At 36.7% G+C, this 15,418-nt stretch overlaps 1 protein-coding gene across 1 annotated transcript in view; it reads right to left on the bottom strand.

Annotated features, from left to right (window-relative positions):
* The window catches only part of PLXDC2 (plexin domain containing 2), a 249,047-nt gene that overhangs the window by 112,896 nt on the left and 120,733 nt on the right, over positions 1-15,418 (bottom strand). Inside the window, exon 3 of the mRNA XM_088160730.1 lies at positions 141-287. Coding sequence (XP_088016856.1) covers positions 141-287 — 147 coding nt within the window. The remainder of the gene's footprint in view (positions 1-140; positions 288-15,418) is intronic.

The following is a 15,418-nucleotide window of genomic DNA, read 5'->3' on the forward strand; positions in this document are numbered from 1 at the left end:
GTAAAGACTTCCACAGCTTAACTAGAATCCAAAGATATTGCTCTGTGAACAATAGTCATGGTACTTAGTAATACTGCTGTGTGGGTCACTGGGGGAGAATATTCATGCTAATCAAAGAAGAAAGTGATAAAATAACTTACTGCTGCTTGTCGATGGGTGTTGGAAAGGATCCCATGAATCTTTACTTTGTCCTTCTCCATTTGGTCTATATTGACCCACAGATCCCTGCTGGTAGAATCATATGGGCCATATGTCCTTGATGTGTAATAGTTATGATCTGTATCCTCCTGAAAAAGGGCAAAAACACAGAAAAAGCAGATTATAATGGAAGATGCACCTTAGTTTTTATTTAAAACTCAACCTTGAAATACTGAGTTCTGTTGCTCCTCAAAGAAATACAGGAAGGAAAAAGGGTAAAAATTATAAATGTGTTGCAGAGACAGCTCTGGTCCTAACCACTAGCAGTTGGCAAGGCAGTTACCTCATGCAATCATCTTATATTATGATTATAATGTTCACTATCCCAAGTACCAATCATACAGGTTATGTAATAACCACATCAGTGAAATCCATGGCAAAATGTTTGATGTCTTTTGAGGCAAGATAGACAGTTCCTGTAACAATGGCCACACTCTAATGGAGCCATGAGAACTATTCACAGATAACAACCTAAAAAAATCATATTTTTTTAACATTTATGAACATAATTCACCAGAATATCCTATTTATGAACATTTAAGAGCATCTGTAGTATTCCTAACAGCTATATGCTTACAATGCTATTTTATTTTAAATCTCCAAAAGTTGGGTTTACTGCAGATTTGCCCCACCAAGACAGACAAATATATACATATTTTTGGAAGAAATCTTCCTAATTCTCATTGTTTTAAAAAATACACTAGTTACTCTCATGCTCCCATCACAGCAAATTTTAGTTAAGGTAAATTACTGTGAAGGTCTCTACCTTCCTATATAAGACAGAATAAAAGAAAAAAAAAGTGTGGTCTGAGGCAAGAAATGAAACTCATCTCAGATTCCCAGTCTTCCTTTACTCAAATCAAGCTGTTACAACCACAAAATATTTAAATCAACAATTGCCAGCTTTCTGATGAATAGCTACAAGCAATACTACAAAAGCAGTACGTGCTAGTATTTCTTAGTTCCTTCCTTGCTTCCTCCCCTTCTAAGACCAAGTAAAAATCCCCCAAAGCCTTGATAATAGAGTTTGAAAACTAAAATCAACTCAGAAAATAAACAGTACCATAGAAAATTGAAGAGGATGACTTGGAATTTGGAATCACCCTGGTGGTGGAGAGGTTTCTCTCCTGCTGTACCTCCTGGACCCTGTCACCCACATGGCAGTACATGGACCTGACATCCCCTCCCCACAGCCCCAGATCACACACAACCCATTCCTACTGACATGATCCTGAGCTGGACACACACCTGGCAAGGACTTATATTCTAATGACATCATTCATGTCCTAGATAAACATTTTGACCATAAATCCCATTTCAGCTGGATTTGACTCTACATTAACATCATTACTGATGCATCTTACTTAAGTTGTTGCAGATATAATCAGGTTATTTCCTCTTGAGAATTTATGTGTCTTCTGCTGTACTTTGCATGCCAAGATGTAATTTATATGTCCTGTAAATCTCAGTAACAATTCTAAAGCAACTTCTAACTGCTTCACTAGCTCTAGGTTAGTCACACAAGTAAACATAATTAAAACTATACTGTCAGGAAGATGACAAAAGCCAGCCACCTTACCAAATTCTTTCCTCCTTTAATGGTCAACAGAAGCAGTTATTGCTGTCATGCATACAACAGAGGTACTGTAAATTAAAAGGTTTTGAAAACAAATATATATATTTTCCAAGTCCAATTTATCATTCTGAAAAAATTTCCATAGTAAATAATGGTCACACTTAAAGCATACAAAATCTCAAGGAAAGGGCTCCAGAGACAAATGATAAATAATTACCAAAACAGTTTGTTTCAGGTAAACATGCAATATTTAAACTATAGTCAAAACTGTGCAAAGTCTCTGCATTTCAATTTGTTATAGCTAATCAACTACCCCAGTTAATTCCTAGTACCTAAGCCCCCACCTCCACCACCAGAAGGCTCTAGCACTGAGCCTAGTTGGTAGCTGTATAAGAATGTTTTAAATGGTGTCTTGACCCATGCTTAAAGCAGATTCGTCACACAGATTGTAAATCAAACACTTAAATTGTAGCCTTCAGCTCAGGATTTTGGTGTTGTGTGAGGAATTACTTATGTCTACCAAATTCTGTGTTTAAAAAGTCTCGTTTAGTATTTTAATTCAAGTCAAATAATCTTAGATTATTTATCTATTCTGGAAGGAAAAAATCTCTCTTCTACTTGAATGATAGAAGGAAGACAGAATTCCTCTTCATAGCCTTCATGCAGATGTATTTTATCAATATACGATTAAATATTTCTCTCTCACATCCTAATTTTTCTTAATCCCATCTGTAAATTTACAGTCTGAAACAAGAAGGCACATGCAGCTAACTACTAAAGTTGATGTGAGCAGCTTAGGACCCAAGCTTCTGTTCCAAGTCACTGCTCTCATAATTCCTAATTTCCATTACCATGGAAATGAAATTCTTGGAGTCTTCAATAAATATGATTTTATTGGTATCATTAGATACCTTCAAGTTTTCATTCTGTCAGACCTGTTTACATTCTTTGGCTGATTGTACCTGCTTCATAATACATTCCATTCCCTACAGGTAGGTACTATGTAAGAGGATGGAAAAACGTTTAAGAAATTTTACTGAATTTTCATGTAAACTACTCAATGAAGAAAATAATTTTAATAGTTATATGAGATAGATTTAGAGTTCTGCTGATTATTAAAATTATATAAAAATACAATTATGAAGAGAAACAAATTTTTCAGTGTCTATTAGTGACGTAGAAGCATGTTACTGAAAGGAATGACATGCAGAGAAAGCAGAGCACGGACTCTTTACTGCTTCAAGAAAGCTTTTCTTTTTTTATCTTTTTCAGGTATTTGGGGGATATGAGCATTATCCCCCACTGGATCTCTAGATGTGCAATTCTGTCCAAATTCTGTTTGTATATGAAGTACACAGCACCTTTCTTCTATGGAACAGTACAGCATTAAAGCAAAGGATTTTTCCAGATATTCTTTGCACTAGCTATGAGGATTACTGTTGGCAGCCTTTGTGAGTATAAAGGGAATATTTACTAGAAAATCTCTCATAACACTTTTCTTTTGGGGAAGTAAGTTATTCTTAACCTCAGGCAATGCTTGATGCTGAGTTGCCACCCTATTGTTGATTGTAGAGATTAATTTCTTAGCTTTCACAAGGGATATTGTCTTTGAATATATTCCCATACTCCAAATACAACTGAGTTTTTCAGGAAAGCTGAGTAAATGCACTACTCGTAAAAGCTCAGCATGACTGAAGATTAAGCCTTCTTTAAATACTTGGTGTTCAGTATTTGTCAAATTCAAAGAATTAACATCCATTACATATATGGATAATCCCAAATACAGTCCAAACATCACATTTCATCAGTAACTGCTGTGTCTTAACAGATTAAGGCTTCCAATGATTCTGGCCAAAGATATACATGAAAATAGTACCAAAACAAACACGAAACAATAATGTTGCCTCTCAATGAAGACACCGTGATTCTATGATAATACAATCACATAGGTAAACATGGGACTTTTAAATTTAATTTAATTATTTAATTAAATATTTAATTTAATTATTTTCCTGCCACATTTTTTCTTTAAGAGAAATTGAAAAGTCACGTAAATCTCTAGGAGACAGAGGATATTATCAAACAAGGTTTAGGAGTAAGAGTTGCTGTTGAATCAAACTGCACACATATTTTGTTTTTAAATACTGGATTCAATTTGATCCAAACCACAGACATTACTGAACAAGAAGTTCTGCCATCTCTCAAGCTCCCTCTGTGTAAGGCTGTAATTGAAGAAAACTAATCACTTCAACCAGAGAAAAAGCAGCTGGCATACCCAGGAATGAGTTCTGCTATTGCACAATAATAGTATGGGAGGGAAGGAAGGAAAAGGAAAGGAAAAGGAAAGGAAAAGGAAAGGAAAAGGAAAGGAAAAGGAAAGGAAAAGGAAAGGAAAAGGAAAGGAAAAGGAAAGGAAAAGGAAAGGAAAAGGAAAGGAAAAGGAAAGGAAAAGGAAAGGAAAAGGAAAGGAAAAGGAAAGGAAAAGGAAGATAATTATGGATCAGCCAACCAGATGGCCATAACATTTCAGCAGATTGTTTTGGCTGCCTTCTCTCAGTACTGGAACGTGGTTTGTGACATTATCAATGAAAAACCAATCAATCGATTGATCAATCAATCACAGAATCATCCCGTCCAAGGATCCTCATCTTCAGAGCTTCCTTATCAAGTGTCATGCCAGATACAATAGAAGACAGCAAGACTGCATTTAAATAGATAACTGTTGTCCCTTTAAATATGCTACTTATTGAAATTGCATTTCCAGCTTCAACTGAGATGACAATATAATGTAAAAACTCTGAAACTCTCAAGGATATGATGGTAGACTTTACAGATGCTTAATTTTATCACTGTGAATAGAAGGTCTGGCATCTGTTTTTAACAAAATATATTAAAATTTGCTCAAATATTGTCAAACTCACCGACTAGGTCTATTTTTAAATTAACTGTGAAATTACTGAAATTTCTGATATTATTTTCCAAATAATTAGTTCCAAGAAAATCTATCACCAATTACTGATTTCAGAAAGTCTTTACTTCTGAATACAAACATTTCTAGATTAATAGCCTATGAAATTAATCAGAGAATTGTGCTTTCTTAAAGATACCTTTATAGAGTAAAATGAAAATACTGAAAGAAGAAAACATTCAATTTTATATTTTAAAAACAGACTACTTTTCAGGAAAAAAGCAAAGATAACAATACTTCTTTGGGTATTTAGAGAAAGGAAATAAGCTACCAATTAAAATTATTTCCTTAAGGAATAAGGCAGTTCTGGCAATCCATTTTGTAGAACCAAAACACCCTTTCTATTTAAATAGGACAACAACAATGTGCCCCTGCACACATACAGCCAAAACAGCTTCCTCAAAACTATTTGTACTTTCACCCAATCACATGTAATGCTGGCTACTCTCTTACGGTACCTCTGCCAATCATGTCAGTAAAATACAGCCAAAAGTGACTTCTGAATTGTTTCAGACTTTTGCTGGAAAATTGCTTTTAGATTTCTGAGCATTATTAATCCCCACCAGCTAAAAACAGCCCAAGGGGGAGAACAGAGGTGACAGCTTGGATAGGACTTCAGCTAGCTCTGCACTGCAGGTGATGGAAAGCCTCTCCTCAACAGCACGTTTTTGGGCCCTGAGAAGGGGCAAGAGAGATGCACGGTCACACTCCACATTACCTGGGCAGGAGAAGCATGTGTGTATGGTGTTGCAACTGATTTTCCTCATTTATTCACATTTTCTTTGGGCAGACATTGACTTAGACAGGGGCAGGTGGCAAGGACTCATGGAGAATATCCCTGGTATAATAGCCATTAGCACTGGAGATGAGACACTACAAGAAATGATCATCTATCCTGAGATGGGGTCCTAGTGGGAAGATTAAGGCCAGGGAAAATGGGGATAGAGATGCTTTGCACGCTGCTGCCATATAGCTCATTTTTACAGAACACTATAATTACAATCATAACATGGCAATACTATGATTTACAGGTTTACAGCATCTGATAATCAAAGAACCCTGAGGAATACTTAACTTGAACTGGCCTCTCAAAATGGGAAATTTCTAATTTTGGTAGGTAAGGTACATGTGTATTGCAACATCAGTCTTAGAGAGGATTTATATATGGGCTGCTGTTTAGGAAGCTCGACTTTTCTTAGGTGCTCAGAATTACCAACTTCATAAGCACTTTGCATCAAGGACAAACTCTCTGCTGTTCAATTTCTTAACAAAAGTCTTTGTTCTGTATGAAGGAAACATGCAATTTAGAGAAGTGCTTTTACAGTGACTTGCTGCTTTCATAGAGACAAAGCTGCAATCCGTTTGTTTTGGCGTTTTTTTTGTTTTGTTTTGGTTTTTGTGTGGTTTTTTTTTTTTGTGCTTTAAATTTTTGTTGTTGTTGTTAAAATGTCTTATATGGGAAAAACTAAGGGAATATACACATATATACCGATATTGGCATAGAATAAATACTTGATGTCAACCACCAGCAGAACCTGAAGATGGCTTGTGAATATCTGTTGATGACAGAAACCCTAGCAAACCCCATTCTGAACAGCTAATATAATGACTAATGAATGAGAGGAACCCCATCTAACTGAAGAGGAGATTCTGTCTCTCAGTGCTTTGACATTGAAAATGTCATCTCACACTGTATTCTCCAAGGAGAGGCTACATGAGTACTCTGCAGAGTCCTGAAAGCCTACTGTGTGTGCACAGTAGTCCTCACACTCAGGTTTTCACCAGGGCCAGTATGGAAGTCACATTGCCTAGAATCTCACAGATTTACATCCAGAGGTTGTTATGGTAAATATTAAATGCTGTCATTAACTGGGATGAAACAAAGGATTCATCTCACGTCTCTCTCCCCAATGCAGACACAAGGCTTTACACAGCTCTGTAACAACTTAAGCTCCCAGGTTTTAAACTGCACTCTTCTGAGCTCCTGACAGCACCTATAATGGAGAGTCACACATGCTGACAGACATTCTGCAAGAGAAGGGTGCCATAAAACTGTTATTAATCCAAAAAGCCATTTAGTCTTTCCGGCTTAGTGAAAAGTCAATGTGGAGACACTGCCTTTTCCATGATATTCAGCTGCTTTTGAAAGGAAGCTTTCCTCTTGGGGACTGCTATAAAACTGTCAGCCTATTTAGGGGTCATTACAGCAGGCTTATAAAGCCCTTTGGACTCTCTTGTCATATGAGACAAGCTTCAAAAGAGCAAAAATCTCTGCAATGCCTTACTTAAGAAAGGAAAAAAGCCAAATCACCAGTCACTCAAAACCCAATTACAGTAGGGAAATATTTATTATGCAGTTTTGTTCCTGATTTGCTAGAGCAGAAGTCTGAGAAATTATATTCTAAAAATGCGTCTTTATTAACTTCTCTGTAGCATCCTCTCCACCAAAAGAAAATAAAAAGAACCATTTCAATACAATGCCTGAAAAAATATCTAGAAAAAAATTTATTTTGGTGTAGTTATGACACAGGTTTTAGAGTTTATATTCTCATTTCTAGATATGTATAAATGACTGAAGGGCTCATGAAACTGAAACTGCAAAAATGACTTTTTGTAAACATAAATAACTATCTGCCAGGTCTAGACTACAGAGCATTAGTGCTTATGACACCACATCTGTTACCAGCTCCATTCTTGGTGGCTTATGACTCTGGATAATACCATAAATAACTACATTTGTTAAAGATTTAGTATTTTAGTCTTTTAAAGATCCACTTTCTGTGTGGAATATAACAGTGTGTTTATTACCATAGGTACTTTGACCTACTTACAGGCACACTTGGGCAATTTTTTCCTCCCCTAAATATATAAGTTCAGTTTAATATTATACACCCTCTTCTTTTTTTTTCCACCTTGGTATTAGAGCAACTTCAAACTCTGTAGCCCAAGTATTCCTCCACTATATATTCAAATGCCAGGAGATATAAGTCTCCTAATTTCCTGTTCTTTGGCATGTCTCTGTTGGAAGAGATGCAAGGAAAACAGCAACCAAGACCCAACCAAGCGCCCTGAGGCCCCACATGAGAAGGGGAAATGGCAAATATAAATTACTATGGAAAGTGTTGCAGATCTGAAGTATTAAGTTGATATTAGCAGGTATAATTTGTAGCTGATAAGGGCTTTCCATAGGACAGTGCAGGAAGCTGCCTCCATGCTCACTGATGTGAGATGCAGTTCCTGAGCTTTTGATATCATGTTTCAGGGATCCATCCGGGTTTTGAGCCAAAACAATCGGTTGTAGGAACATGTATGATCAATACAAAGGTGATACAGGCAGGAGTGTGGGTTAATTAACACAGTAGCATTTTTCCTGTAGGGATAAAGCTTATGCTGAAGCCTTTAAAGGTGTCCCATGTACACCTCACTCAGCAGCAGTCTTTGCCACAGTCATGCTGCTCAGTCCAGCTGTGTGCTGGGAGCATACAGCCAGTGCTGGGGAGCATACAGCCAGTGCTGGGGAGCATACAGCCAGTGCTGGGCATCACAGGACAAACTGCATCACCATGGCTTCCGTGGGGAGAGCTGGTTTTAAACACGTTGCAAACAAACTAGTAATTCATTTAGCCACAGCACTTTCTAGTACAACGCACATGAAGCTTTAGTTACTAAAACATGGGACTGGCTGAAATCTGCAATCAATATGAAAAATTTTGAAATCAGCATTCATGGCTTACAGAGAAAGACAGTGATTATGAAAGTGGTTAGCAATTTCTACTGCTCTTTTGCTTAGAAAAAGTATGCATTTTGCTTTATTCACATGTATTTTTCTGTTTACATGTGTAACAGCATTTCACTCTGGATTGTGTACACAAGAATATTGAAAAAAATGCTATGTACAGTTTTACTAAACTGTTATCACCAGCCACATTTCTTAAGGACTTGTCACAGAAATGTTTCTTTATCAGATCCTGCAGTCACACTCAATAAAATAAATAAATCCCTTGAGAACTCTCGTGTCACAACTCAAAGATACCATATTTAATTGAGATGCTTGATGAGTTACATGCTGCCCAGACAGGCGTGTCCAAGTTGCTGCCTTTGCCTGACATCAGGTTCCAAACAAGCTTTCTGCAGAATCCGCACTGATTTTTTTCAAGACGAGTACTCTGTGCACTTCACAATTACCCAGACAAGATCAGGATGATGAATAACATCCTCCCTCTGTTGTCTCTGAAAAGTACTCCCTTCAAGTTAACCTAGAGTGCAGTTGACCCAATATACTCAAATATTTAAAAATTACACTAATACATTGTTTTGGTTTTGATGTTATTTTTTCTTGTGTATAACTTCTAAATCAATATTGCTCTTCCAGAGTTGATTGATCCAAAGTGGAATGTTGCATAAACTTGTATTTCCTTTTTAGTCTTTCATCTGAATACAGGACACTAAGAAGATAAATCACAAGGCACTATAGAATTACTTTTGACCTGAAGGGTGTCTTTTGACAATTTCAAGCAACAGAAGGGATGCAAAATATCTAAGCACCAAAGACCAGTGAAAGTTGAAGACATGAGATTTTATTTGTGTTTCAAATATTCTTTTTTACTGGTGTGGGGTTGGTGGGGTGGCAAGTAAGATGGAGAGAGGGAAAAGAGAAGAGGAATCTCAAGATTTTGACCTTGATACAATTTACTGGTATATCTGAAAAAAAAAATCTATATTTTTCCCTTCAGACTCAGCTAAAAAAAAATAAAAAAAAATAAAAGGTAGATGAGCAGCATATTATTCAGTGTGCAGATTGGATACTCCAGTGCAGCTGTCTACCTAAGAGCTGAGTTTGTAAGCACTGGTTATCAGAACCACAGGTCTATTAAATGCTGCCAGTGAAGATCTGCCAGCTCCTTCAGCTCCACTTTAGAGCCATCCAAATACACACTTTAACTGCACTGCCTGTACTGACCATGGATGAGACCTAATTGACTAAGCACTGGAGGAACCCAGGGCATCTGAAAATTGCAGATATGATTCAGGACCTACAGCTGACCCTTATCCTACAGGAGTGGCAGTGGATTGTTCAGTATAACCACAGCCTAAAATTATATCAGACATCTAGAGCTAGGCACCTCACCTTAAGTTTCCACCAGCTTGGATCACAGGATAGTTTGTGTTGGAAGAGACTTTACAAATCATCTTGTTCCAATTCCCCAGCCATGGGCAGGGACTCTTTCCCCTAGACCAGGCTGCTCAGAGCCCATCCTACCTGGCCTTGAAATCTTCCTGGGATAAGTCATCAAAATTGCTCTTGACAACCTGTTCCAGTGCCTTACCATCCTCATGGCAAAGACTTTTTTCCTAATATCTCATCTATACCTATCTTCTTGAAGCCATTTCCCCTTCTCCTACCACTACATGCCCTTGTAAAAAATTGCACATTCCTTGTCTATGCCACATGCATCTACATTTAGTTTCCAAACTGAAAAGCTGAATTTCACCTCCAATTTCAATATTAGCTACAACTATAAAAGAAAAGCACTTGTACAGTACAGACTCCAGTGTCTTTTAGAAATCATAGTCACCTAATATTTTGTATGAATTCATGTTCATTATTGGAGTAGTATACAGATGTGTACTACCCTTTATTGAATGTTTATATAAACCTCTGCAGTGTATTTAAGAAATTACCTTGATTTCCAAGGTGATGGAATAACATGCCTGATATAATACAAGAAAAATCAACTTTGTATACACCACAGTGTAGTGACTACATGATCAAATCAAAATTATATTTCCATGTTTATTGAAAAAAACCTTATCCTGAATGAATTGCTGTTTCTTTCAAGTACATAGTCAGTGATTCTGACTCAACAAAGAGTTGAGGGCTTTGTTTTCCAGACAAATAGGGACACTGGGGCACTAGCATATGACTATGGAACCAAAACCAAACTTGCTATAATCCACTGTGCCAGCCAATATTATACCTCCAAAATGATACCCTCAAAATAAACACCCACCAACCAGGCTGTTGACCTATGTAAGCCAGATCTAAGCAGTAGCACTTTGGAGCCAGATTATGTCTGATCTAGCACTGAAAGACACTTTTCATACACCAGAAGAGAGGCATCCATACTTTGCCTGGAGCAGGAAGAAACTGAGAAACAGCTTGCTTTGTTATCTGTACTGGAGCAGAATACCTCTGAGAGATCTTGGCATTTTACCCCTCAAGACATTTACTGCTCTGCCTTGATGAGATCAGACAGGTAGAATTTCCATCTGCAATTTCTCCCTCTTCCTCCTTTTGTTGCTAAGGTTACAGAAAGAATGCTCAGAAAATGACGCTTTGCTTTATTTAAAAATTTTAGTAGGAAATTGTGAAGAATTATGCAGCTTACTACAAATGCATGAAGCAAACCCCCAGTAACCCTGTCACATCTCTCTAACTTTCGTTAAATGTGCCACTGAAAGGTCTGGGGTGTATGTTTGCTATTCTTTTTCATCTTTTTCCCCCTTCTTATTCACACTGCTATTTGCTGCACACTCTCCAAGATCTCCTTTTGCCAATTTCGTTTTCCAGAATAAGTATACTGGTTTTTTTTACTGATGGTCTGTGAACGCTTAGACATGCTGCACATGCAGCATGACAGTGTTCTAGAAGAAAGAAAAGAACAAAAAATCCCTGGTATTTCCATTAGTTATTTCTGTTGTGTGTATGAAATACTACAGCTCTTAAAAGTGTTTCATCAGCATTTTATTCAGCAGTTGAAAATACTTAACTGGCATTTTTGGAAGAATAAATAGACATTTTACAAATGGAACTGTCTTGACTCTGATCTCCCTTTTGATATGAATTTTGAGCATTGGCCCTATTTATTATTCTCTTTGAAAAGTCTGTATAACTCATACAATCACAATGAGGATAGATCATTGACTTTGGCATAAATACTAAATTTACAGAGAGTCAAAGGAAGTGTCTGACCAAATCTGAAACAATGCACCCATCTGTTTACATGCCACCTTGTTACTGTTTTGGGATAACAGATAATTGACTTTCCCATATTAAAGATTTGGAGAGACACCGAGTAATCCATCAATGTCAGCAGAATTCCTACAGCTTTGAAAATCTATCCCTAAGGACTGGTACTATCCAAACTGGAATTGTGTGGCCTAGTGTGACAACTTTTTACTTACTTACCCAAATTCCTCTGCACAAACAACTTGGTAATGTATTCACCCTCACTCCCTGCTCCAACCAACTATGCACAATTTGCTGAGTGCTGTTAAATTAGCTAAAGCTGTTTGCTTTGCATGGGTAGAAATGAACATAATCTCCTGCTTTTTGCATGACCAAATTGATAAAAGTCTCCTCTCTTAAGGACACTCCAGGTGAACATGGTGAAAAGGGTCAGAAAGGAAATGTCTGGGAAAAGAGAGAATTTTCCAGCCTTCACAGCCACACTAATATTCAGCTTCACAAGTTGATTCTATTTTCAGCAAACCCCTGCAAGCAAGTGCTGAGGCATGTATGACTGAAATAATTAATTCAGAAAGTAAAAGGTCTGTTGATTCTGCTCATGGCTCTTTTCAGTCATGGGTTCTGCCATTCTGGAATATGCTTTAGGAAGTTGGAGATGAAGGATATGGAAAAGTGAAATCTCATCATTAAGAAAATTCAAAGGCAGATGCCATTAAATTCTGAATTCCATGTCTCCTTCCTTGCTATAAAGATATTCATTCTCATCAATGTGTTAAATTAAATGCCTTGTGTGCCAACATAGCTAAGCATGTGGAAATGAGCTCAGGGTTACAACAGAGTTCTCTTATTTAGGAGTGGGGAAGCTAGTTTTTAATTTCTTTCCTTCCCTGTCCTCTCCTCCTAAGCTGAAAGGAAATAGAGAATGAATCTTTCCTCCAGCCTTTTCCCTTTTCAGCTATACCCGAGTTATTAGCAGAACCATCACCTCTTGAGTTTAAATTGAGAATATTGGAAATGTTGACAGGCTTATTGCTACAACACTTCTTAGAGAGTTGGCAATGCATTCAGTGCAGCTGAACATTACAGCAAGCCCAGTAAAAGTGTTAAGATGACCTTGATATAAATAAGCAATCAGTATATTTAAAAGAAAAAGATATATAAACTATATATATATATAGTTTATATATATACACATTCATATATATGCTTTATATATCGTATATATAAGCCCGGTTTACCATTTTGAAACAAACTCTGAAAAACAACCAAGGCAGTGACATTTCAGTCTCCTGGCTGGCTCGAAAGTGTGACATCACTAGTGAAAAACTCAGCTGGACAAGCAGAAAATAGGGAGTAAATTAATGATTATCCCAGATTCTGTTTCTAATTGCAGGTGACATACTTTTTGGTGTAATTTAGCAAAAGCAGAGAATTAGGACATTTCATGTATGATCTGTGCTGCTTTCCAGACTAATTCACTTTCTGTATCTTCTTTATAATGATTCAAAATTATCAGTTAAATACTAAATATAGCAGTAATTTTCAGACATTTTAGTTTGTCTTAGGATGTCACATGAAGAGAAAGTTCAAATATTTTTCCTAAGACCACGCAAAAAGGAAACATTTTTTCCCTTGACTCAGTTTGAAAAATGTATATTTAATTTTTCTGAAAATTAATTCCATTGTCCATCTCAAAGTAACAAGCTATTTTTAAAAACTAAACTCTTGACAACTGTGAATATGAACATTTTAAAATAACAATAACCAGCTTTGTTAAAAAAAAAATACAGCAAGAAAATTCTATACAACTTAGCCTTTAATTATTGTATCAGCTATTTAAGACAAAATTTTAGGTATCCTGCATCAAAAATATGACATCTAAACATTCTGCTAAATGGGAAACAAAAGATATATCCTCAATGGTTTCAGTGCAGCATACATCCTTAATCTCCACTGTAACTTTCAAGCTCCCAAATATGAAAATAATAACATGATGTTTAACTTAATCTATTTAATGGATACCCAAAAAATCACAAGAACAGCTGGACTCTCTTAAGTCAAACATCTTCATATGGTTCTCAGAACAGAGTGGGAAAGAGAACTGGCCTTGATGATTCTTGTGAGTCCCCTCCAACTCAGGATATTCCAAGATTCTGTCTGAGTGAAGCCCAGCAAGCACAGGAGACCCGGATAAAACAATGGCAATTCCCCATTTTCCCTAGGGTCCAATGACCTGCCCTTCAGGTTACTGCTCTCACTGTGGGCTTAACAACCCATGACAAATTGTTATCCCAAGAATTTGCCTCATTCTGTAAATTTGGACATTCACAACATTCAGTGTCAATGAGCTCCCCAGATTTTGCAGTTTCATGACGTGCAGTAGAAAGGAATCATACGGGACATTTGTTTAATCCTCTAGAACATTACACATATTCCAACAGAGACTTCTGGCTTAAATTACACTGGATTAAATGCAGCAAGACAACTGTGTTAGAGATACAACTGAATTGGCCTAACACAACATAAAATAGGGCCTGAAATGGCTGAAAATCTGATGCAATGCCACCTTCAACTGCAAAACCATGTCTTTTAGTCACAGTTGTTTCAGCCCTGGAAGTTCCAGGTCCATACTAAGTAACTGAAGTTTGATCAAAGATCATGAAAAATATCTGCAGGCCTACAGGAAGAGCCCAGATTTTTCTTCCTTCTCTTAAATGAGTCATACCAGAAATCACATATACACCAAAAATCACGTGGTGTAGTAATTATTAACTGTGAACAAGAAATAATTATACATCCTTAAAAGTGAAAATAAGAGTGAATATAACTTTTGTTATGATAACGATTTTGCAAGTAGACCTGGAAAGCTTCAGCCATGTAATTAAAACAATTAAAGTGTATTTCTTGACTTAGAACTTTAAATGAACCTTAACCAAAATCGAATGTTTCCCTTACTTCAGTAAAAGGCTAAATATTATTTGAGCTCGATAATATAGACTAGAATCTGTTCCTAAAATGAAGCCACATCAGAAAGCAGGTATCAAAAATAAAATTGATGCTTCAGGTTTTTAGTTAGTCCCCCCTCCCGACTTTTGTAAATACAAATTTCATAACAGAAATATTGTTCTTTTGCTCTCTAAAGAATCAGCCAATTCCTGTGACAAATTTCTGTTCCACAAAGCTTCATTCCTCCTCACTTATATGTTAAATGCTTCACCTGAAACCTAAAATCTGGTTACACTTTTGTACTGAATATGCATTGCTTTGATATTCATCATCTGCATTAAAATGTGACTATGCACTTAGAAAAGAATTCTGTCCTAGTGGTGGAGGGATCAATAGCATCCCTGATATTATTAAACTAAATGGCTATACAAGAGATATTTGAACTATCAATTTAAAAGGTAAGTAAGCAGTCAACTTTACACAGGCAATTAAAGGCTCTAAAAACTGCAAGTCAGAAAACAGTCTTTAGAAGTAAAGGGGGACATGCTCTTAGCTTGAGATGTGGAAAAAGAACAGAAGTACCCACTAGACTGTGATAATAAGGATTTTTTTAAAAATACAGAATATGGTTGTCAGTAACTTGGAAGGACCATGAATACAGTGCTCTAAGTCCGTCAAACACAACTGGCATTGAAGCATTGGGATGAGAAGAAAAGGGGGAAAAAAAAAAAAGCAGGAACAAAACAGAGGCAGGCTTGGC

This window comes from Sturnus vulgaris, chromosome 1 (assembly GCF_052056855.1).
Source record: "Sturnus vulgaris isolate bStuVul1 chromosome 1, bStuVul1.hap1, whole genome shotgun sequence".
In the NCBI taxonomy this organism is placed as follows: domain Eukaryota; kingdom Metazoa; phylum Chordata; class Aves; order Passeriformes; family Sturnidae; genus Sturnus; species Sturnus vulgaris.